This window comes from Herpailurus yagouaroundi, unplaced genomic scaffold (genome assembly GCF_014898765.1).
Source record: "Herpailurus yagouaroundi ecotype Mexico unplaced genomic scaffold, PumYag 194, whole genome shotgun sequence".
NCBI classification, from domain to species: domain Eukaryota; kingdom Metazoa; phylum Chordata; class Mammalia; order Carnivora; family Felidae; genus Herpailurus; species Herpailurus yagouaroundi.
This window is the reverse complement of record NW_024412425.1, coordinates 5,991,068-6,015,866: the sequence shown is the minus strand read 5'-3', so window position 1 is coordinate 6,015,866 and position 24,799 is coordinate 5,991,068. Positions and strand designations below refer to the sequence as shown.

Genomic DNA, 24,799 nt, shown 5'->3' with positions numbered 1-24,799 from the left:
GCAGTGGTTGGAGGGAACAGCTAAACCAGAGGAGACCAGTGCCCCTTGAGAGATGATGTCAGCCTGAGGTAATTAATTCTGTGGCATTTGGATGGAGAAGGTGGTGGGTTGTAAGTTTTTGGGAGCTGGGTGGGTAGCCTTGTCACATACCAGTGATTGTAAAGATTTGGTGTCAGGGAGAAACATCTATAGTGTTTTGGAGTGTGGACATTCACTGAGGAGATTGGAGTTAAAAGTTTATTTTGGGGGGCATGGGGAGGAATATCTGGTTGTACGTATGTGAAAAAAGATGACAGGAGGATTAGGAAAATTCTTGGTAAGTTTATTTTCCCAAATGAAACTTGAGAGAAATTTGTTTTACTCATTCTGGCTGCTCTTCATTTTCAGTGTGTTGCTGATTTCGATGAACACTCCTTGAATTAAAAAATTTGAATTAAAAAAAAAATGCACCTCCTCATTGTGAATCTGCAGCAGTGGCTCTCACACTTCATCACTTCAGGGTCCCGTTGAAACAGGATTGCCTGGGCCTATTCCTGAAGCTCCCAATCCTTCTGTCTGGGCAGCCCGAGAATTTGCATTTCTCACAAGTTCCCAAATGCTGCTGCTGCTGGTCCGCACTTTGAGAATAACTGCTCAGTTTTTCTGCTCCTCCCTGCTCGAATGATTCACATGTGAGGAAATAAGGCGCCGCCCTGCTTCCTGTAGAATGAACTTTGGAATAGTATTTGTCTACGCAGGAGCCAGATTTTCATTTAGGATTGAATATCCAGGTTTGAAATAAACTAGTATTTTTTTGCCCATCGTAGGTGCTCAATAAGTGTTTGTGGAAGGAACAAGAGCGTAAGTGACAGTGTAAACTGGGCAACTTTTGGAGGCAGCTATTTTGCTTGTGTAAAAACAGTTGATACTCTGGAGTCAGCTTTTTTGGACCACTTGGCTCTGACCCCCTTTACTTGATTCATTTTCCTTAATGGATATTTTTTTCACTTAAACTTTCTTGGCTTTGGTTGAGGAACTTTAAAACAACATTTTTTTTTTTTTAATTTTTTTTTTTCAACATTTATTTATTTTTGGGACAGAGAGAGACAGAGCATGAACGGGCGAGGGGCAGAGAGAGAGGGAGACACAGAATCGGAAACAGGCTCCAGGCTCCGAGCCATCAGCCCAGAACCTGACGCGGGGCTCGAACTCACGGACCGCGAGATCGTGACCTGGCTGAAGTCGGACGCTTAACCGACTGCGCCACCCAGGCGCCCCAAAACAACAACATTTTTAAAGTTCTTAATATTTCTAAGTTTCCGTTGCTTACGTTTTTACCAATTTGATAATTACTCTTTGTTTTTCAAGCCAAAGGGCACATTTTCAAAGTCCCCCCTAGTATGTTCAGCCTACTATGTTCAGCCCCTCTACTGTGAGTCAGACTGAGGTAAAAAGAGCTCTTCTCTATTCCTGTATCTCTGGGTACCAAAATGGACATGAACGTCACTGAATTTGGAACCGGTGTTAAAATCTTTTAGTGATTTGGGCATAAAAAGCCGAGCATAAGGCAGGAAGAAAAGACTTTTTAGTACTGAAGTTCATGGTATATTTTCAGAGTCAGAAGGCATCTTACCATTCTACATCCCTCATTTGCAGATGGGGAAATCAAGGCCCCAAGAAGGAAAGGATATAGGTTCCGAGCAAAAGAGGGGAGCCAGAGCCAAGACAGTATTGACCTGGTTCCTCCTGGTCTGTACTTCTTTGGATCATTCTTATCTTTGTGTTGTCTGTAGATTAGTTTTAAAGATTAAAAACATAATTGGCATATGAAAAGTTAAAAAGTTAAAGAAGATGACCATGATTATGATAGTTGAAACAATCCCAGGAGAAGTGTTAAACACGTTTTTAAAGATTGACTAAAATATTATGCCCACTTTACACCAAATAAGCAATAATGTTGATGGCCACTAACACTTTTAGTGGTAAGGTGGCTCAAATTAATACTGAACTGCCACTGTTTAACTGGAAGAAAAATAGGCAACATAGTAAATTATCAAAGGAGATTGTGAAGTGTCCACTACTGAAGATAGACTTGGAGTAGATATCGTCCATGGTTTGGAAGGAAGCTTTCTTTTTTGCCTTATATTGGAGTGAGAACAGATGGCTCACTAGCTCAGGGCTGCCTGCATGGCTTTGGAGACCATTGAAAGTAAGGATATAGCGACTTTCTAAAAGGAAAGATTTTTAAAAAGCAGGCCAGTAAACAGTGTTTTATACGGAAATGCCCAGCTAAAAGTTTGGGTGAAGCTTCTGGTGTTTACTAACTGAGCTTAAGAACTATGAGGTGTACTCATTTGAGGCATTTCAGAATTCTGGCCCCAGGTTTTTTCCACTGATGTAGTTTTGGCAGTTTTGTGAAAAGAAGACAGGAAAGTTTTATGGTTCATAACATCGCTTTCTGAATTTCCAAGAGTAAGTTGATTTCTTGCTGGACGTGGCTCAGCAGCTTAGTCAGTTTGTCTTGAAGTGGCCTCAGGATAGGATAGGTATCCTTTTGACACCTCTTGAGGCAATTGTAGGGGCCTAGTTGGACTCACAGTCATCCACACACGACCAGTTTCCGAAACTGTGGCTTCATTTCTACGGGCGGCACTGCCGTGGCACTTGGAGTCGGCGTTTCCCCTGAGCCCCTTCTTCAGTGGGCCGTGGGTGTGGGCACTGCCGCTGCTCGGCCTCTGTCTGGCCTCAGCCCCAGGCTTGCTCTGCCTTGGATGCATCTTTAAGGCTTTTATGTCTCTCGTTGCGGTTCAGGTTGCCCATGTTTAGATGTGTTTATTACGTCAAGAAGAAAAAAAGTACTGTTAGAAGAAGCATGGTGGGGTGGGACAGCAGACTGGGTGTCTCAGAGCTCCTAAGTCTAGGATCCAAGAAACAAACTTAGGAAATCTATGTAAACTACTTCTCTTTGAGGCACTAAATAAATAAATAAATAAATAAATACAAGCCAACACCGCCCGCCCCCGCTTTTCAGAATATCCCATAAAGATGTACTCTGGGAGGAGAGGCCAGTCCTCGATGACTCCGTCCCTGTATGTCGGCATCAGGAGTGTGTGGCGACCCTGATGAGTAGTGGGGACCGGGCGCTGCGCTGCAGTACGCTTGTTTGACGTGAGCGGACAATTGAAACTTTTCTCCCCTTCTTTGCAGGTGTCTCTTCTATCATAATTGAACTCAGGTTTTCCATGTTTAACCCAAACATCTCATTTCTCTCTGGCAGATTGCCAAGTGCTATTAGTTCATATGTGCTACCTAATTAGCGGTATTCTTTTGTTTTTCCTTCCATTTTTGATAACAGTCACAGATGGGTAGTACCCTCAGGGGTTCAGGTGGGCTGGATTTGGCCTTATGGTGCTTCTGTACTAACTCACCTTTCTAAATTAAATGATTTAGACTTCTGAAACATTGGAACAGTTGGCAGTTGCTGTAGACTTTTCTCAGTATGATCAATTAATGTTGGCCTGCTGTTAGGTACTTGCAAGTTTAATCTCATTTGATCTTGTCATTTCAAACATTTTAATGCAATTTATTTTTTAACTAGGTACATGTGAAGATTTCTTGGCAGCTTAGTGTGGAAACCGTTGATCACCTTGCCCTCATTTCTACCTGTTCCGTGTCAGCAAGAGAGCGTGCCCAAATGAGCAAGATAGCACAGCAGAACAGCACTCCTGGAATAAGTGTTATTCATACTCAGGCTCATGCCAGCGGCTTACAGCAGGTTCCTCAGCTGGTGCCTGCCGGCTCTGGGGGAGGGGGCAAAGCCGCGCCTCCGAGCAAGCAAAGCAAAAAGAGCTCGCCCATGGATCGAAACAGTGATGAGTATCGGCAGCGCAGAGAGAGGAACAACATGGCTGTGAAAAAGAGCCGGTTGAAAAGCAAGCAGAAGGCACAGGATACACTGCAGAGGGTGAATCAGCTCAAAGAAGAGAATGAACGGTTGGAAGCAAAAATTAAATTGCTGACTAAGGAATTAAGCGTACTGAAAGACTTGTTTCTTGAGCACGCACACAACCTTGCAGATAACGTGCAACCTGGTGGCACTGAAAATACAACAACAACTCCTGATAATGCAGGACAGTAGACCTCACCCCTTCCAAGTTCACGGTTTGTGGCTTGAACGTTAAAGGTGTGACTACCTACACCACTCGTATCAATGGCCGAACGTTGTCTTGTTCCATTATTCAAAGATCCATTGAAGGTTGTTTTCTAGGATCAGCACTGAAGAGTTGATTAGCTAAAAATGTTAGCCATGTAATTTGAATATCTAGTTTTAAATGATACGGATTTTTTTTTGTGGGGATAAAACAAAGTTTTAAGGTATATGGTAAAAAAAAAAAAAAAATCCTGGACCTCGATGTTCTTAATAAATCCTCACTTCCCAAGAAATGCTTCTTTTCTAGGTTGATAAAAGGAACAGGGAACCGGCAGGTCCTGCAGGAGGTTCTTGGTTTTATTGGAGATGGTTAATTGGACTAAGAAAGTTGAATGCCATTTGGTTGATCTATTTGTGATTTTTTTTTTTTTTTCTAAATTATGTACTAAAATTCCTTAGGGCTATAGAAATCAATCACTTTGTGATTTGGAGTGATTCTATGTATAGCATAACCCTTGTTTTAGCACAATTAGTATTGTTTCCCCAACAAGTACAAGTTTCTGAGTAGCAATGCCATGTTAAATAAGCCCCATTGTGTTTTAAAGGCAGTATACAGCCAGTTGGCTTAAAAATACAAATAATTAGGAGGTGAATAGGTTTTTTAAAAATAAGTAAAGCATATTAGAATTATGCTTTTGGGACACCTTTGGGTTATTGGATTGGTGTTATTTTGTTTTCTAACAACAACAATAAACCAAAAGACAGCTCTGGTTTAGAGAAACTTGTGCACCAAAATTTTTGTTTCTGTAGATGCTAGTCAAGTAAGCATTTTTAAGTTACCATTTTGACAGCCAGGTTAGTAGACAGAATGCCTTGTTTACCGATTGAGATTTAGGTAGTTTCTTCTGTGTCCAAATATCTGCAATGGGGCCATGATTTTTAAAGGCAGAAATGTCTTGGTAAGGATCATTTGGCATTTGATCCTAACCAGGTGATTATCAGAAAAATACATCATCAACTCTAGGCCATCTCCCCAAATAGTATAGTCTAAGAAAACTTGAAAATGTAAGGTTTAACCTTTAATTTATTTCACATAAATACATCTTTTTATATTGTTCTTGTGACATTTCTTTTTCTAGTTAGTGGGCTATTCTAGACTTTTTGTACCACTGCTTCTGTTTGTTTATTTGTATGCTTTGTGTCCCATAAATTATTTTAGAAAGAAAATACTGATAAAACTCAGGATATTGACATTTTTGTCGAGACTAAAAAATGGCGATTACTAAAGTTGGGGAATCTCTAGAGTTTGGTTTGTATCAGTGTTGGTAGTTTTGATCGTCCGTGTTGATTTCTCTTCTTTTTTCTTTCTTCCTTTTTTTTTGTTTTTTTTTTAGCACAATTCTAGCTCAGATTTGTTGGTGTGTGTGTGTCGGTGTGTGTGTGTCAGTATCAGTCTAGGCTGGTGACAAGAGTCTGAGTCACCTCTGAGTCACCTCTGGTTAAAACATTTGTGTTACCAGGTATCTCATTTGAACATGGTCACCTTTTGGCCACATTGTTGTTTTGCGCTAGGACTTGGAACAGTTTAACCAGGATGTAACTCAGGTCGCACCCTTAGGTTGGTCTGTGCTCTTTTGGGCAGGCGAAGATAGCATGGTGACCTGCGATTCAACAGAGCCATCACTGTGTCCATGGAGCCTCTTCCGCATGTGACTAGGACCCAGTGCTGTTCCAGGAGAGCCACCGTCCCCGGAGGCTTCACTCCCTGGACAGCCAGGAGACAGGATCGGGGTTTCTATTAGGGTCCAACCCCAATGTACTTTGGCTGGAGTATCAGTGTACTTACAGGTTGATGGATTTTTTTCTTTTTTTTTTTGCCTAACTAGGAGATAGCCCCAGAATCCTACTGAATCTTTAATAGCTGACCCATGTTCTATAATTAACCTTATTAGAGGTACAGTTAGGCCACTTGAATCTTTAAGCACCTAGAAAGGTGTTACATTAAATCTCTTGTTTACTAAAAACTGTGTTTCAGAAGTTGATGTCCCTGTGGAATTTATGGTTACCAATTATATGGATTGAGTTAACTTGGAAAAAGAAGTTGTAGGGAAATCATCAGGGGTGTACACTTGATATTTCAAATCAGAACACAAGATTGAAACTTTTGGAAAAATTGACTCAAGCTTTCCTGTTACCTATGCAAACAAGAACTTTAGCACAAACAGTCATGTATTCGTAGAACAAAAATGTTAACCGTTGTCTTGACTGTCTTACTGAAGTGTTTGGGATTGAAAGTTTTTAGTTTGATAGATTCATTAGTGTAAAATTGAGGGAAACCAAGTATGGGGAATGGGTACGTTTAGAGCTTTGGGAATTGTAAAATGACTTTTGCAACTTTTGTTCTGTAGGTTACATATGAACCGTTAGGATTTGATCTGCCTTTGCAGGCGGGTCCAGTGGTTTAGGAATTAGGCTTTCGTGTAAATTTCTAGCTGCGTCTGAGTCTCCGGAGATAGGCGCTCTCTGGCCGGTGTTGGCTGCAGGTGGGGAGATCGGAGCTCTTCTGCTGTCTGGCCCCTTTCAGTTATTGGGATGTGAGCTTAGATACTTAGGATTCTTACTAAGAAGTAGTAAGACGTTAACAGCATATGACCAGATTTTTGAAATTCGGGTCATGAGTGTGGAATTCTGAAATTTACGTTTAAAAAAAGGTAGTATTTGCAATTTAATAATTGGTATTAAAAGAAATCAGCTTTTGATGTTTCTTAATCCTCATTAGAGGCTTGAAACTTTGTACCTGAACCACCCAGTTAGCACTCAGAGTGCTTTTTGATGCCTTAGAAATAGGAAGCAATTTTTTGTTTGACAAAAGCTAGGGAGGAGAAAGTTCATTCTATAGCTGTTAGATCTGCCTCTCAGGAAAAAGCCCTTAACTTGTTCTTTTGTTCCTGGCTTTCCTCAGTTTGTGAGATTACTCTATTTTTTTAAATATAATTTTATTTCTTTCAATGAATATGAAATAAAAACACACTTTGGAATAATGACTGCATTTCACTGTGGGTTTCTTTATGTTCCATACCAGGGAAGTAGTCCAGGTGTTGGCTCTGCAGAGCAGGCGGTGCGGTCTCTCCCGTTTCCAGCCCAGGGCAGGGGTGAAGGCAGGGGAGCGTGGGGGACAAGCAGGGGTGCTTCTGTCCAAGCCTAGATTTCCCTGAATGGCCAGGAACATCATCTCCTGCGAAGATGGAGCGCCTCTCTAGTCACATGCTTTGTCGCGTGGTCTAATCCCCGCGAGTGTGCTAGACTAGGGGAGGCTGAGCTGGCGTTTCCTGCGCAGACACCTGGTGTCTCGGTGTGTGGTTCCCATTCACACAGTGGTAGGAGGTTCGTTCTTCAGGCTCTGAGGTAGACGGGGATGTCTTTCCCGTAACAGTGCAATTTGTGGTACGTACACCATCTTCATTTACATGGTGCCAGTGTCTACAAAAGTGAATAAATACTGAATCCGTGCTGACTTGAGTGTCTCAAGGGAAGATGTCATTTAGATACGTCTGTGATCCTTCATCTATTCTCAGGTCTTGGGAAATAGGTTTCCACTCACTGCCTCTTAATGAAAATTGTAGTGCAGTAATTATTTCTGTGGGTAGGACGTCCTGTCTTGAGGAGTTTTATATAGAGGTGATTTGTGAAGGTGCCAGCTGTTTTTTAATAAAAGCACTTTTGGACCTGCTCGGTCAGTGTGTAGAGTCCATATGGCTTTTACTTGTCTTCAGACCACCAATCCTGAATGTTCTTTCACTGCCACACCCACTCCTCAAAGAGCTCTAGGCCTGCAAGTTAGGCAGGGGTGCCCCGGGGGGCTGGGGTTGCAGAACTGGGCTTCGAGGCAAAGGGGGTTGTGCTGGTTTGTAGCTCAGATAACTGGGTCTGGCCACACCCTCTGAAGCAGCTGTTAGAGCCAGGTGCCTTCCCACATCCCCGCCTCTCAGTCCTACCCCCTAAATGTGCCTCTGGAACCTGTCTGCTCCCCTCCCCTCCCCCGCCTTCTGCAGAGCCATCATCCGCTCCTGTCTGAACTTTGTCTCCTTGGACCATTGCATGCTCTCCAGAACCTTCTGTCATTCCCCACTGCACCCAGTGAGGCCCGGTCTCCTTGCGATGTGGCTCCATTTGGTCTTGTTGACTTAACATCCCTCCATTTTCTAGCCCTCGTTTCTTTGCTGTGGCTGCAGGGCTTTTCCAAGCTCTCTCTACTCCTTGGAACAGCTCAGGTCTGGATGCCTCCTCTTCGCCTTGCTTTTCACTTTGAACCCTTCCTATCTCAGCCCCACCCTGGCTTTCTAGACAAGGTCAGTCCTGTTACTTCCCTTCATGGCACTTTTCAGTGTATAAGATCATGTATTTGCAGCCTCCTTGGGATTCTCTCTCCCTCTCTGCCCCTCCCCCGCTCGTGCATACTCTCTCAAAATAAACAAACTTAAAAAAAAAAGATAATATATTTGTGCTTGTTTGTTCAAGGCGGCGAAGTCTCTCAGTAAACTACAGGCTCGGAGAGCAGGGAATCATGTTTTTATACTACACTGGCACATAGTGGATGTTCAATTATTTATTGAATGAATACCTAGACCCTTCCAGGGTTTCAGAAAGCCTTGTTTAGTGCTGTTCAGCTTTCTGGAAGGGTCTCTAATGTATTTCTGAAGCTGTATGGATTTTTGCAGAGGTTTGGAGACTTGAGTTGGGTGCTCCCTCCGGAACACGGGGTGGAGGGGAGATCTGTTGCCACCCCCCCCCCCACCCCCACCCTGAGCCCTGCACCAGCAGAGAATGCCCTTTGCCTTACTGACCTGGGCAAAAGCAGTCATACTATGCTCCCAGTGTCCCTCTTGGACAAAGAACATTCAGTGACTGAGATTTTTCTTTATGCTTTTTACCTTCTTGAGAATCATGGGAAATGAGCAGTTTGGAGAGGAGATGTCCCAAGGAAAGGAAGGACAAAGATATATAATCAGCTATGTTTTTTAATGAACACCAACTAAACTATCCATTTTCAGTTTCCACCTAACCACCACTGATTCTATCCTGGCGGTGGGCGAATTGAAACCCTGTATGCCACAATGTGTCTCAGGTACAGCTGGGCTGGAGAAACGTTTGGTGAACTCAAACTCCTGACGCTCAAGACTGTCATTACTCAAACCGCTCAGCGTCACCAAGAACTTAGGGGCTGTCTGTGCACCAGCAGAAAACCTGAAAAAATGGTGGTTACAAATCTGAGAAGCAGGGTGCCTGGGTGGCTCAGTCGGCTAAGCATCTGACTCGATTTTGGCTCAGGTCACAATCTCACGGTTGGTGAGTTCGAGCCCCACATTGGGCTCTGCGTGGATAGCGTGGGGCCTGCTTGGGACTCCCTCTCCCTCCCTCTCTGCTCCTCCCCAGCTCACACATAAGATAAACTTAAAAAAAAAAAAAAGTCTGAGAAGCAAATAGGAAAAATGGTTTCGTTTTAACTTGGTCACTTCACGAGCACTTTTGCGTGCCTGTCGCAGGAAGAAATCACCTGTACTAAACGTTTCAGTGACTTTTCAAGGCATCTAGCTTGGGCCACAGAGTTTTCCACCCCATGGTGGTTTCACCTCTGGTGTCCTGTCTTCTCATGTGCCCTTCATCTTGGCCTGGAAAGTCCTGGATGACGGCACCATGAGGAGACAAACCTGGACCGGTTTGGCACAGAATCCCCAGCCCCGGGTTCTGCGGGAGTGCGGAGCTGGGCCAGCAGAGGTAAGGACAGGCATTCTGCCCTCGGCAGGGACCAGGCCCCGCCGGCCTTGAAGTCTCCTTGCCGGAGAGGAATCTGGCCCGTGGGTTTACGCTTAGGGAAGACGTGGTCTCAGCAAACACGGAGGCCACGAGAAAGCTCACCACTGCCGTGGAGCTGAGCTGGGGGGCAGTGTCTCTCGGGCAGATGCTGGCTTGGCCAGCACGTCCGGTGTGAAAAGGAAGTCAAGGCAGGGAATCTCTGCAAGTCTCAAGTTTTAACTATGCCTTAAGTGCCCCCTTCAGAAACGCAGCTTTGAGGCTGTAGCCGTATCAGAAAGGCTTCTTCCTCTACCGCTTCACCTTCTCCCGTGCAAAGGCGCGTGGAGGCCGGCTCCAGCTACGCGCCCAGCACCAGGCGCTCTGCATCGTCAGCGCCCACGTCCTAGGTCCGGCCACGCGTGCTCATCTGCAAAGGGAGAAAGGACAGAGAGGGAGCCGCGCACAAAGGCCCATTTTTGGAAACTTTATTGCAAGTTCCATTCTGCATATTGATTTTTGAGAGAAAACACTGGAAATGGATCTTCCCTGAGCAGAGGAATACAAATGACAGCAAGACACATTTTAGTTGCTATTAAAGAACAGAACTGTTTTTCATTAGCATTTCAAAAGCCACTGTCATTCAAGCAAAGTAATAGCAGACTGAGGTGTGATCTTGCAGAAGGTTAAGAAAGATTCCCCCCCCCCCCCCCCAGGAAACAGCATGATCAAACACGGACCCAGCCACGTGATTTCCGAGCGCCCACCTGGCCCCTGGAGGGCCCGTCGTGCAGAAAGGTTGCCAGGCTGGGTCCCTGGTCCCACTGGGTGCTCCCAGCTGGCTCTATTTGGGGCCAGAGAAGGGAGTAAAGGCCTTGTCGCTGCCTGCCATGCACGCTTCGATCTCCTCCACTGTGCGGGGCACACAGGTCAGCAGTTCCATGCCGCTGTCGGTCACCACGACGTCCTCCTCGATACGGACCTGGCTCGGAACGGCAGACACTCAGTATTCCTGAGCTTGGCCTCGTGCACCAGATTAGAGTGTCAGAGGGGCCCCTTCTCAGGAGCGGTCTGTCCTGCCCCTGATGGAAGGGGCTGGCCTCCGGGCTTCCGGGGGAGGCCGCGGAGGGGAAGGCTCCTCCCATGGGGCCATCTGCTCTCGCCACCTGCCCACCCCGTCTGCGACAGACGAGGAGAAAGGACGGGCCCGGGGTCCTTGTCAAGTGAGGAAGCGAAGATCATCCCTCCTCCCGCTAGGGCTCCTGTGTCAGGACAAAGAGGCGACCCGTGGCAGCATGCCCTAGGGGGATGTTCTGGAATCAGAGACCCACCCGGGGCCTGTGGGCACTCACCCCGCCAAATCCGCGGAAGCGCTGCAGGACCTCACGGTTGAAGAAGCAGGCGCGGGCCGGGTCCGCCAGGGCCTCGTCCAGGAGGTGGTCGATGAAGTAGATGCCCGGCTCCACGGTGAGCACCATGCCGGGCTCCAGGTGCCGAGTGGTGCGCAGGCTGCGCAGGCCGGGCTCATCGATGCGCTCCACGCCCTGCGCGGACAGGAAGGCCACGGGGGCCTGAGGAGGGCTGGCTCCACCCCGAGCGTCTGCGCTCCCCGGAGCTGCGAGGGAGGCTTTGTGCTCCGGAGGGGCTCTGGCCCAGGCTGCCCCTTGCTGGGCCGTGCCCCGAGCGCTTCGGTAAGACCCTCTACTCCCTGCAGACTCTGCCCGCCCCTCCCGCCCCAATACCCCCGGAAGCGCCTGCGGGAGCTCCGGGGACAACCGGCGCGCACACACCCAGGGCCGCCCGCCCGTGCTGGCCGTGCGGCCGCCTGGGGTCCGGCTGCCCTCACGCAGGCCTCTCCTCGCCAGAGGAACAGCAGAAGCCAAACTCGTGAAGCCAAAAAAGCTCTTAGGGAGGCTGCGAGGCTTCCCGTACCACATCTTTTCCTTCCAGGCGGCTCACTTGGAAAGCGGCCCCGGCGGTGCTGGGCGCTGCTCCCCCAGACCCAGGTCTCCCGTGTGGCCTTCCAGGAGGGGGGCCAGGTGCCGTCAGCAGGACGGCCCCACGCACATGCTCAGATGCACGTGGAGGAGGCCACGTGGGCACCCCTAAGGAATGGCTGCCCGCCTCCCTGCAGAGGCACCCTCTCCCCACAAACGCACACCTGGCCCGGGCCTCTTCACTCTCAGGCATAGCCAACACCCCTGTCCCCGGGTCCCTGAGGCCCGGGGCCAGGGAGCAAGCGGGCAGCGAGCAAGCTCTGGGGCCGGGCTGCGGGCTTGCCCCGCCCCGCCTGCGGCTCTTCCCTGGAAGCCCAGCTGCTGGACACGGAGCTGTCATTTCTGACTGTTTAGGGGCCAAGAACATCAGACTTCAATTAGCGGTTCATGTAAGGTAACCAGAAACAGGCTGGCTCGGCCTCCACAGCTGGGCACAGCAGGGAAGGCTGTGACCGGGATTCCACGAGGGTGGGGACAGAAATGCGTGTGCAGCCACTCTGGCATGAGCTGGGCTGGGGCGGAGGTGATGAGGGGACGTTAAGGCACTGTGACCCCTGATGAGTCATGCTTTGGGTACAGACGCCTATCTGGTGTGGTACCGGGTCCCGTGACACTTTTTGCCCGGATGGGCTGGTGACACGGAAGGGCCCAGCCTGGAATGTCGGTCCCCGTTCTCAGGTGACAGGTGCTTGCAGGGCAGGGCCTTCTACCACCTGAAGTCTGTGGCTGCCCCCGGGCACCCTCTCCCTGTCCCTCACCTTCGTGCCACCCGAGCACCTATCCCTTTCCCTCCACTCCAAGGGCGGCAAAGCCAGGGCCCTGGCAGAGGCAGAAACCTGGCCAGGTCGTGTCTCCCCGTCCTCCTTTGGTCACTGTGTGCCCGCACCGAGCCACTCCATGGGTGTGCCCAGGGGAGGGGCCGTCTACGCAGGCCTCCGGAAAATTCCAGGACCACCACCCAGACTGCAGGTGAGGGGGGGGAAGGGACCCTGGGGGCAGGAGACTATGCTGGCCCCAACCTCTACCCCTTCAGAGCACTGGCTCTCAGGAGTCTCCCCACAAGAACGCCCGTCCGAGCGGGGCCGGGAGAAGCATGGGGGCTGGGCAGGGGAGAGCAGGCCCCACGAAGGGGAGAGGCCGAAGCCCCGGCCCCTCCAGCCCAGGGACCCGAGCCTTGTGGGGAGCGGGGGCGCCTGCCCGTGCCGCACCCACACCGGCTTCCGCTGGGGCAGAGGGCTGGATGGGGCCTCCGCTTTGACTGGGCTCGGAGCAGAGGGGACCCAGATGTGTCTGCAGGCCTGAAATAAAACAAATGACTTTTATAGGAAAAGCCATATTTTTTCTACAATGTTTATCTGTCAAAAGAATAGACTCTGTGAGCACAAAGGGCTGCTTACTGGAAAAGATAAAAGCAGTTTGCTGCCAATTTTCTCTGGTGGAAAAAAAGAGTCCTGGCGACTAATGAATAACGAACCTCAGTTAACAATGTCTGGAAGGCCCTGCTCTTGGCTCCCTGTACACAGTGTGATGGATAGAAATTAGGAAATTAAAACTGATTTTGTTTCTCCAAATTTAACTGTTTACACTTGAGGAAAAAATAATTGAATAATAATGCTTCTCTTGAGCAATTTTTCCCCCCAAAAATCGTTCTTGGTGCTTTCAAAATACCCTGCAGCCAACAGGCCAAGCCTAGTCTTGGCTAACTGGCTGGTGGGCCCCAGGGTGTGCACCGATTGCATAATCAGCCCCCTGCACCTTGGGCACCGGGCCAGGCGGCAGGGCCGGGCTCACCCCCACCCACCCGGGGCCCGGAAAGACCGCAGCCACCTGCCGGGCAGGGCCTCCCCAAGGCTGGCTGCAAGCACCCTCTGGGTGGTCCTTTCGAGACTCGGTTGGTAGGAGGGGGAGGGGAAAGCCTCGTCTGGAAATGCCCACGGAAGCCTCCCTCCCCTGCCAAGGGTGCCTCGAGCGCCTGCAGACGAGGAGGCCACGGGGTGTGCTGGCCCAGGGGCTGGGTCTGCTGCTGGGCTTGTGAGGGGTGCTGGGCTCTGCTAGTCCCTGGAAGGCCCAGGGCCAGCCATGGTGCCTCACCACCCCCACCCGAAAGAAGCCAGAGGCAGGGGACAAAAGGGCCGCAGCGCCAGCCCCATCACTAAGAGCCAGCTCTGGGGTCCCCACTGCTCTCTGGGGACCCCGCGTGCTGCACACTGGCCACCTCCCACCCTTCGGGGCAGCTGTCACCCCCAGCGCACAGCCTGGGGCTCACCAGGCAGGGCACACCCACCTGGCACTAGGTCCTGAGGTGGCAGCCGCCAGGGGAGGCGCACTCCGGGAAACACCCCCGCAGCCGCCTGAACCAGGACCGACCAATGGGTGGAGGGACAGGAGGGGTGGGGGGCCTTGTGGGACCCACTACACCGCAGCTGATCCCAGAGCCCCGACCCACTGTGGGCAGGGCCGGCTCAGCTACCGCTCACGGGCAGGCCCCTGGCTGACGTGTCCACACTGACCTCGGGGTAGCCTCCCACGTCGTGCACGTCAACGCCCAGGAAGTGGCCGAGCCCGTGAGGCATGAACACAGCTCCCAGGTGGGCCTGGACCATGGCGTCGACGCTACCGCTCAGGACTCCGATGCGGGCCAGCTCCTCCAGGTGGATGCGGTCAGCCAGGCGGTGCATGTCAGGCCACCAGACCCCTGCGGCTCCAAAGGAGGCTGCAATGAGCTGCGGGGACTGGCAGTCCGGCTGGGGCTCCCCAAGGGAAAGTCTGGGGGACACGTGGAGCCCTTGCACTGGCTGAGGCAGGACGGCCGGAAGTGAGTGGTGAGGGTGCCGCAGCTGGGGACCCCGAGACCCTTCCTCTGTCTCCGTTGTGCCCTCAGGGGCAGGCTCCTGTCACCCGTGGCCGGGCGTCCAGCTTAGGTCTACTCCCCAGCCCGTGGCGTGTCTGCCCGCGGCCAGTGCGTGCTTCCGGGGCCAGCGAGCCCAGGAAGGTTCCTGAGCATCAGGAGGAGAAAAGCACATGTCCCCCACAGATGTGGGGCTGCCTCAGTGAGCCCCAAATCAAAGCTCAGGGCCTCAGGCTGTGGGGCGAGGGCATGGCTGCACACCCCCAGGCGGGGCTGAATCACCCCTGGAGCCACTGTGGGGAGCAAAGGTTTCGGGGTGAAGGTGCAGCTAGCACGAGCTAGCACGGCCTCGTGGGCTGGCCGGCAGGGGTCTGTGGCTCCGCCTGCCATGAGCCAGGGTTGACCGTCTCCACGGCAGCCCAGACATCCAGGCCCCAGACTGCTAATCCAACTCATCTTTGCCCCACGCCTCTGGGGCAAAGGTCACCGGGGAGAGCATGTCCCCAGGCACTGAGTTTCCGAGGCAAGCACGCTCAGGGGCTCTGTCCAAGGTTCTCAGGCAGCCACCCTCAAACAGCCTTGGCCATCGCGGGGGTAAGCCGGCCCTCCCCACTGGGCTGGCGGGGTCCCACTCCAACCTCACTCCAGGGCACTGGGCACTCCACCTAAGTACCACACAAGGACTGAGGTTGGTGAAGCTCCCTGCCCCACGCCACAGGGCTGATTTGGGGGCAGGCCACATGCTGGCTGAGGCCGTGGGCCAGGACACGTGGGGCCAGGCAGACGTGGGGGCGTACACCCCTGAGCAGTGATCCAGCCAGAGGGGGCCAGTGCCAACCCTTGCGGCCTCCTCCCTGTGGGGAGCGACACTGGCTCCCAAGTGGCACCCCCATGACGCCCTGCCCTCCACATCCACCAGCACGGATGATGGCAGCTGCAGAGGGGCGCCCTGGCATCCCGCACCATTGGGAACCTGCACGGACCCCGCGCCCACAAGGGCTGGACCAGCAGGTCTGGGCTCAGGGCTCCGAACCTCTGTGGCTGGCAGAAGGTAGCCCAAGGGCTCAATCCAGGGGTAGAGAGGGGGGCCCACTCTGGGACACAGGGCATCACCCTTCAGGCACTGGCTGGGCACCAGTCCTCCACCTGGGCCCCCTTCCCCGCCAGGGATGGAGACCCCACAGTTGGGGTCTTGGGCTGGCTGGAGGCACAGCGCTGACCCATCCTCCTGGATCCCTGCGGGCCAGGCTCTGAGTAGGTGGCGAGGGCTGCACCCCGGCCAGTTCATAGGGTGGGAGTCGGCCCAGGGCCCAAGGTGCAGGGAGGCCGAGGGGGGAAGCCCCGTCTCTAGAGACAGACAGCTTCCTTGGAGTCCAGCTGCTGAGGCCTGACCTGCCTCGGCCCACAGAGTGCCAGGGTAGTGGCGGCATCCTAGGGTCTGGCTTTACCCACTCAAGCAGCGGGGAGAGCCCGGTTCAAAGCCCTGACGGCAGAGTCAAGGTGGGCGGCTTTCCTCCGAAAGTTGGACATCCTGAAATGGAGGGCTGGGTACTGGATCCCAGCTCAGCTGCTAATGCACTTCTGGGAGCCTCAGATGCCTCCCTTTGTCAAACAGCTGCAATGCTGGCCCTAGAAGGCTGGCCACAGAGACTCTGGCATCTACTGGGGGACCGGGTCAGTAACCCCCGCAAAACTGCCGGCCAATATTCATCTGTTGCTTATGGCCCAGCCAGACCCTACTTCAACGCTGGATGTCCGCCGTGCTCCTGGGGTACCAGCCAAGCCTGCCCCGGCCTCGGCTCCCCGCTCCCCCGAGGCCGATGCACCCCACCTCGCCCTCCCCAGGCCGGGCCACCTGTTACAGCCGCACACAGGCCGCTTGGAGTGAGACCCACTGCTCAGGTCTCGACATATGTGGGCCCTGCCCTGGAGGGACCTTCCCGAGCACTCTCTCCACCGTCCTGGTCATTGCCCTCCTAGCACCTTGTTCCCTGGACGGGTCTGCCTGCTGGCTCCTCGCACCTCAGGACGAGAGAGCTTGCTGGTTCAGGGGCAAAAACACAGCAGCTCTTCCGCAAGTTGTGCTCCCGCCCAGATCCCCTGGGCCTGAAAGTGCCCCCAGGCAGCTCTGCAAACTCTCCCGGCCCGCCTGGCCCTGGGGCTGAGGAAGGGCATCCTGCACCCCGACTCCAGAGCAGCTCCGACTCCAGAGCAGCTCCGTTTCTCTTGGAAAGGGGCCTTTTCTGGTGGCCAAAGGGAAGCCCCAGGAAGCGGCCTGACGTCAAGCCTGGCTGGCTTCCAAGTGGGCTGCAGCCTCGGCAGAGGGGAGTCAGGTATAAATCATGCTCCGCCGGCAGCTCGGCTCCTCTCCTGTCCTCTTGGGGCCAGACGCGAGGGCCCAGGCGGTCCCCACGGCGCCTCCAGTCTTCTTCGCCTGTGTCCTCGGGGCCGGCCCTGCACACGCTCTCGTGGCTGGCAGTGGGGCTGCTGCCTGTGTGTGGTTAGGGTTGTGACAGTGATCCAACCTCCAGCAACTTGGCCTCAGCGTCTGGCCCGGATGGTGGTTACGACACCCTCCGCCAGGACAGGGGCCCTGAAGTGTGTGAAGGTTGCCGTCCTTGGGCTGGGTCGGAGGAGTGGATGCAAACCAGGGGACCTCAGGCTCCCCCACAACCTCAGCAGCTCACAGGCACCTCGGGGCCCATGTGGCCAGCTCGAAGCTCAGCGGTCCCCTAAGCCTGCTCGGGTTGGGGATGCCACACTGGGGACCACACTGCAGACTGGGCATCGGTGGCCCTGCCCGCCCTCCCACCTCCGGCAAGCCCCAAAGCTTTGTCCCACCTTCCCTGAAACATCTCTGGAATCTAGACCCTGACCTTTCCTGGACTCCTGCCTGTTTCCTCCCCAACCCTTGCAAGGCCTCATTTCCCTGCATCCTGCTTAGAACGCGGGAGCATCCTGCCCTGAGGACAGAGCCACGTACGTGTACCTCAGCCCGGCCTTCTCCAGGCTCACTGCCCTCCACCCCTGGGCCCACGACCCTTGTGCCGGCGCTTCCCTGTGCTTTCCACCTGCTGGCCCCTCAGCTGGTACCACCTCTCCAAAGTCCTCACCTTCTCACACTCTCTCCTGTGAGCCTCTGTGTTAAGGCCTTCTCCAGGAAGCCCTCCCTGACTGCCCCTTCCTGTGCTGTCAGAGCTCTTCCCACCAGTGGACAGCACGCTGGCCAGCTGTGGCTTGGTCAAAGCCTCTGAGCCCTGGGAGGAGGGCCCTGCGTCCTGTTCCATGCCTGGCAAATGTGTGGCCTGAGCAGGAGCCCCGGTCCCCCTCATGGCTCTCTCCTGCAGCCAGTGCTGTGACCTCATGGGTCCAGAATCCAGGTGTGACCCCCCCACACTGCTCCTCTGTGCACTCAGACCCTGGGGTGCCAGGGTAGCATCTAGGTTTGTGCCCGTAATCCGGCCGTTGGCTCAGAGAGACCAGAGAGCCCTGGTGCCCGGGCCCCAGGTCACAGGCTGATTTGTGCCCACCTGGCCCCCTTTCCCCACACCTTTCCCCAACGGGCCAGGGTCCAGGTTGGCCCCTGGGAGCCTCAGCGGCATCCCTCACCGCCTGAGGCCTCCCGTCCAGAGTGCGGCAGCCCCAGGGGCTTGGCCAGAGCTCAGCCAGGAGGGCCCGGAGAGCTGAATCCTCACTGCTACTTCCAGACAAAGAGCTCACTTCATCCAAAGACAATGGCCCTCGGGAGACCACGTGTGCGCCAGACCCTGGGGGTGCCGCAAGCAAGGCGCAGGGCCTGGTCCCAGGGCAGGCCCCTTGGGCTGCAGGGAGCCGTCTGGTGGGCCAAACTGGCGCAGGGCTGAGGGCCTCCAGCCCACCCCACCGCAGACCCGGCTGCTGCCAGGACCTCCGGGGACCCATTCACCCTGCGGAAGGGCAGGGGGCGGCATGCGCCCTAGGGCTGCAGGCGCCTCGATGCTGAGTGGAGCGCGGTTGCCTCTCAAAGTCTCCGCACGCTCCCCCTCCCCCCACCCCCCAACCTTGGCCAACAGCCTGAGGGAGTAAATGAGGCCAGGGAGGGTGGGAACTTGTCCACCATCCTCCAGCCAGCAGGGGGGCCTCTCAGGGCCCTCCCCAGACAGCCTCCTCTGTCCCGGCTCTTGCCACAGAGGGCGCCCGCAGACCGGGAGGCACACTGTCCCCGCACCCTTCCGCTCCTAGCCATCTCCAAGAAGGGGCCTGAGGGGAGCCCAGCCACTCCTGACCCTGTTCCCACCCGGCAGGGAGGCAGAGCTGGCAAAGGCACCCCGACCACAGGCCACAGCCGACACGCGTTGTGCCACGCGGGCCGGCACAGCTCCGGGTGCCCTCCTCCTGCTTGGTCACCTGGTGGCTCCACAGCGTCCTCTCTTGCCGCCTGGGCTGCTCTGGGGGCAGTCTGCTTCTGACTCTGTGCTGGCTGCACCGGCCCCCGCCCCCAGGTGGCCAGAGCCCGGACACCAGCCGGGCCAGGAGCTGCACACAACTGCACGAGTGCAACGATGAAGGGCTTGTTCATACAGACCGGCCGCTTTCACAGCCGTGGGCAGCGGGGCCCAGAGCCGAGCGAGCAGTCTACACTGCCTCTGTGGGGCCCTGTGGCGGTGCGGGCTCAGGAGGGCGGACCTGTAGCCTAAGCGGGGCAGGCCAGGGTGGGCAGGTGAGCACAGAGGGACACAGAGGGGAATCGAGTGCTGGAAGCGGCAAGAAGTGCCCTCAGTGCTCCATGGTGGCCGGAGGGACGAGGGACGGAGAATGCACGATGGACAGCAGTCTTTGGGGCGCTCCTGCTTGGGTTCACCCCAGGCCTCCCTCACAGGCACCCATGGAGACTCCCTGGTACCCATGGAGACAGGGTGGTCTGCACGGGGTGGGCCGCTTGCCCCAACACAGGAGCCAGGGAGAGCTTCAGTTCCACCCAGCCATGGCGGCCAGGCCCCTGCCGTAGGACTGGAGTGGGGGGCACCTTCCCAGGTACGGCCCCTCTGAGTGGGCTCAGCCACCCTCCCCTGGCTGTCTGGGTGACAGGGAGGGAGGCCCCGACGCTGACCCGGGGTTCTGTGTGTTCTGACACACAGAACACCTTCGGGGTTCTGGTCCTTCTGCGCTTCTCCTCTGGGCATCTCACTGCCACTCTGGTGTCTTTATTTCCGCTTCCCTGGAAGGTCGTCGGAAGCAGCCGTGCAGTCTCAGCGGGTGTGTGTCTTGGCCCAGCAGCCGGACCCACAAACCAGGGGCATTTCCGCTAGGACAGGACGTGGGGCTGACCTGGACACGGCCTCCTCGCAGCTCTGGGGAGATGAGCTGTCCCCACGTGAGCAGCTCTGTGGGCACAGCTCGGCCTGCCTGGCGTGGGAGCCGACAGAGTCGGCCCTCGGGCACTGTCAGTTGTGTCACGATCCCCAGTATCCGTGGGAGAGGTGGGGGCTACAGCAGGGATCCGTTCCCACCCCGCACCCAAGGGAACCTCCAGGCCCCAGCACAGGCCCAGCCTGTGCCCCACTGTGTGCTGGGGGAGGACCACCCCGCCCAGTCTGTGCAGACCAGCTCCGCCGAGCCCAGCCTTCTGCCTGCCCCCAGAGGGACGTGGCCAGGCACGTCCAGGGCACAGAGCACCAGGCCTTTCTCAGTGCAACTGGCTGGAGGCCCTGGGGACAGCGGGCCCAACTACTTTCTGGGCAGAATGAGGACCGCTTTGTCAGCCGTCGGCCAGGACACCCACCTGGGAAGCGCTACCCAGTGTGAGCAGGCTCTCCCGAGGGTGGGGGTGCTGCCAGGTAGGCCGGGCTGGGGGCACAGTGTGGGGAGCACAGCGGAGGGAGCCCCTGGCCCAGTCCTGGAGGTATGCCCGGGGGCTGCGGGCGGCTGTGCTCACAGACGCCAGGGAGCATGCCACAGCCCACAGCTAGTGTTGTTCAAAACTGAACAAACCCTTCTCATTGTGGTGTCGAGGGAGCAGGAAGGGCCATGCCCCTCGGGGTGACGGGTGACCGCTTCTCGAGGCTGGACCTCACTGGGAATAGGGGATGTGTTCCCTGGTTTAAAGGTCAGAAACACCCCGCGCCCACCAGCACGCTCTTCTGCTGCCCGGCTTCCAGCGCCCCTCCTACGCCTCCTCCGGGGATTTGCAGGCACTTTTACACTCCCTTCTTTTACACAAAAGGGGGCCATCGGCCACTCCATCCTCCACTTTTCTGACAACTCAACAACCATCCTGGAGGTTCCCATGTTAATACTTAGTGGCCGCCAAGGCTTTAAAAAAATTTTTTTTTAAGTAGGCATCACACCCAGCATGTGTGGGGCTCGAACTCACGACCCTGAGATCAAGACCTGAGCCAAGATCAAGAGTTGGACACTCAACCGACTGAGTCACCTAGGTGCCCCGTGACCTTGGCTTTTTCAAAAATTAACAGAAGATGCTGCCTCCTTCTGCAGCTGCTGAAACACGCAGGTCCCATCACCTAGTCACCCCAGCAGGGGCTTAACTTTTAAGCTTTCCTTTCGGGTTGAGCTCCCCGTATTGGGACCACCGAGCTCTGTTCTTGCTGGATGAGTGAGGGGGCCGGGTTGGGGTCCGCCAGTGTCCCTCTGTGGTTCCCTAACCTCTGGTGGGGTTAGGTGGGGGGCTCTGCGGCCAGACGGGGGCCATCCGGAAAGGCCAGCTCAGTTTGCCTCCGAAAGTGACAGTTGCTGAGGAACCCTCAAAAGCAGCCCTTGGCCTGATGACCGAGGCTGTAACTCATCCCAACAACGGGCAGTGGGGGCCCCGGGGCCGTTTAGCCAACACAGAGCCATCAGCCTCAAGAGGCCACATCCTGGGGATTTTATAGTTTGGGGATCTTTTCTTTTCCTGAATAAAGGCTCCATGGAGGGATGCCAGTCTGACTGCCATAGTCCCTCTGAGTTCAGAATGAGCTTAGAGTCCAGCCTTCGAGGGTGTCATGGCCAGGTCCCCAGAGGGCTCTGTGGCAGCCACTCACCATTCCCCAGACACTGGGGAGACACTCGGCCCACGCCAGAGCCAGCTGCGGCCTGAACAGAAGGGCGCCCTGACGTCCAACCAAATGCCAGTGTTGGCATTTGCTGATCAAGCCCTCTCTGGAGTGGACCCTGCTCCAGGAGAGAACAGCGGACATGCTGACATTCCAGTGGCCACTGCGACCAGGGGTTCTTGCTGGTGGAGAGTAGCAGGTGGGACTTGGGGTGACCTTGGGCTGAGCTCCCCGATTCCCAGCTCTGTCTCTCCTTGCTGGCCGGCCTCCTTTCCTAGGACTGCTCCTGGGGATCTGACACCGCCTGGAGTCTTGGCCAGCTGAGCTCCTCCAGTGACGGGGGACCGAGTCAGGCTGTGCAGTGCAGGACCTGCCCCACAACCACCAGTGCCCTTACCTGGCTTCATGGCGCTCATGACAGCGCGGCAGCTCCGCAGCACCGCCTCATAGATGGCCTTCTGGTCTGCGGTGAACTTGCCGTTGGCGGGGAAGGAGCAGGTGATGTCGGAAGAGAAGCAGTAATACTCCCCACCCATGTCGAACAGGCTGCAGGGAGAGGAAGGTGTGAGGTAGGGGGTGCTCTCCCCCCCTCCAACTCTCCACCGCGCGGCTCAAGGGCAGCCTGTCGGACCCTGGAGGCACCGGGCGCTGAGCCCGAGCCATCTTGCTGGGTCACCAGCGCAGGAAGCAGTATGGGGCCTCCCACCCCAGTGCATCTTCACGGTGCCATCAGCAGAGACCTCTGACCCCAGAGCAGGGAAGCCTGGAGTGGGGCCGATCCCACACACATACCCCTGCCCTCCAAGGCCTATGGACGCCCAGCTGTGGGGACTGACTTGGAGAATGAGGAAGGGGCAGACAGGTCCCCAGGCCCTGACGCAGCATCTGGCCTCCATGCACTGCTCATGGGAGCCGTGCAGGGGCCGTGGGGAGGAATGCCCCCATCCAACAGACAAATGGGATAAGGAGCACCACCCAGCTCTCCTGGGCCTTCGTGTCTGAGTGAAAGCTCAGCCAGTGTCTCTGTCCCAGCACGGAGGTCCCCCGACCGGAGGACCCTGCTGGGATAGCACAGATGTGCTCTTCCAGGGGCTGAGGGAAGAGCAGGGAGGACCTGGCAGAGGACGGTCCTCACACGCAGCAGGGTGCCCTGGCATCCCAGTGGCAGGGGAGGGACCAGCGGGCACAGGCAGAGGTGGAGAGTAGGAAGGCTGCAGAGGCCCTGAGCCGGGGTCTGTGAGCCAGCAAGCAGGATAGCGCCAGAGTCCGGAGGACAGGCCGGCTGGGCCTGCCCTCTGGACCCCCTGTGACAGGGCCCAGTGTGGCAGGGCTAGGAGGGGGTGGGGTGGGCCACTCCACCACCCTTGCTGCCTGCCCGGGCCTCAGGGCCCTCGCGGGTCAAGGGCAGGAAGGAATCCTGCCCTGCACCCCCATGGCGGAACGCAGCAGGTCATGCGAAGGGCTGCTGGGTCACCACGCCAGAGGGGCCCCGGATGAGAGCAGTGAGGGGGGCACAGACCGAGCCCCCCTCCACATCCCATCCCACCCGAGCACCTCGGCAGGGTGTTTGGCAGCAGGCACACAGGGGGCCCCACCAGCACCCCCAGCCACTTCATCAGCCAAGCCATGACGCTCATGGTGACAAAACCGATTGAGGGCCACTGGTCTAGCCCCAGGCCCAGGATTCTGCTGAGTCTTCAGTGCCAGGTGGCCACAGAGTCGGGAGGAGCTGAGGGGTGGTGGGGCTGCCCTCTGCGACGGTGCCCGGCTCTGTCCTCAGCTTCTCCTGGGGGTTGGTCTGCAGCTGCACAGGTCCTGGCAAACCTGAGCCAGGGGCAGAGCTGTGCCTTCCACCGGGGCCTCTCCCCCAAACCCAAATCCTCAGGGTGAACACCACCATCCACAAACATTCCAGGGGCTGCCTGCGAGCCTGCCTTTGGGGCCCTGACCCCAAATGACAGAGCAGGGGGTCCCTGGCCCTGCTGGTGGAGCAGGGGGTCGGGTTATGTGGCCTGACAGGAAGCACCAGCTACTCCAAAGAAACAGATCTTTGGAGAAGAAAAACTTGAATGCTCAGGATCCCTGGACACTTTGCTGGAATCCAAAGTCCCCAGCCAGGCACTTTTTAATCTCCTGTCTTTTTCCTATTGCAAAACACCATAAACAGTGTCAACAGTGCAAAAAGCAGGAGATAACACCTCAGGTGATTCTCCGGGAGTGGGGGGGAGCCCCAACCAGGATGGCACAGGAACTTCAGGCTGGGTCAAAGTCATAGACTCCAGCAGACTCTGCTTGGGGCAGGCTGACGGGGAGGACCTGGGCCTCACTAGAGGTGACTTGAAGATGAAACAGAGAGGCCTTGAGCAGACACGCCCAGGCATCTGCTCCCTGGAAAGCTCCAGATGCAACAGGGTGTTTGGGCCAACAGCTACCTGTAGCTTTACTCCTTCCAGGGGCACACTCACAGAGCTGGGTGGGAGGGCGGCTTAGCCCTAACCTGCTGGGAAACTGAGGCTCTGAACACTGATCCAGCAAAGTCCCATGTTGGGGTCAGAAGCTCAGAGCCCAGGGATGGGCTCTCTTGTCCTGGCTCCAGCACTGGGTCTCAGGGCCTCAGCTTTGCTTCCTTTAAGATGAAGATGCCTCCACGGCTGCAGGTTTGTGTCCTTTTAGGGCCGATGTATAGAAAGGCGTGGGGAGCACGTCTGTGTGGGGCCATGGTCCAGTTTCACTCGGGGAGCACAGCATTTTCATTGGGGCCCCTCAGAGGCAAGAAAAGAAAAATCGTTTGTGGTTTGTGGATTCAGAACATCCAAGAATGGCCTGAGCAGACGGGACAGAGCCGGGAGCTTGGGGGACACAGACTCCTGGGGGCCACCACATCAGCAGCACCCCCCCGGCAGAGGGCTCTATTGGTCCGTCTGGTCTCAAACAAAAACAGAAATTGAACTATTTAAAAAACGAGGAAGCCCACAAAAGCGCATGGAACACTGGAGTCATCTAG

The 24,799-nt window shown here is 55.4% G+C and overlaps 2 protein-coding genes across 3 annotated transcripts in view; one reads left to right on the top strand and one right to left on the bottom strand.

Annotated features, from left to right (window-relative positions):
- Positions 1-3,650: 3,650 nt before the first annotated feature.
- On the top strand, positions 3,651-7,178 carry CEBPG (CCAAT enhancer binding protein gamma). Its single transcript, XM_040446215.1, has one exon. It carries the CDS (start codon positions 3,674-3,676, stop codon positions 4,115-4,117), a length of 444 nt encoding a protein of 147 aa, XP_040302149.1. The 5' UTR covers positions 3,651-3,673; the 3' UTR covers positions 4,118-7,178.
- Positions 7,179-10,391: 3,213 nt separating this feature from the next.
- Positions 10,392-24,799, bottom strand: part of PEPD (peptidase D) — a 111,067-nt gene continuing 96,659 nt past the window's right edge. For both annotated transcript variants that reach the window (XM_040446214.1, XM_040446213.1), the window contains exons 12-15: positions 22,193-22,341; positions 14,427-14,611; positions 11,272-11,463; positions 10,392-10,901 (exon numbers count right to left, since the gene is read on the bottom strand). In XM_040446214.1, coding sequence (XP_040302148.1) covers positions 10,764-10,901; positions 11,272-11,463; positions 14,427-14,611; positions 22,193-22,341 — 664 coding nt within the window. In that variant the 3' untranslated portion in view covers positions 10,392-10,763. The remainder of the gene's footprint in view (positions 10,902-11,271; positions 11,464-14,426; positions 14,612-22,192; positions 22,342-24,799) is intronic.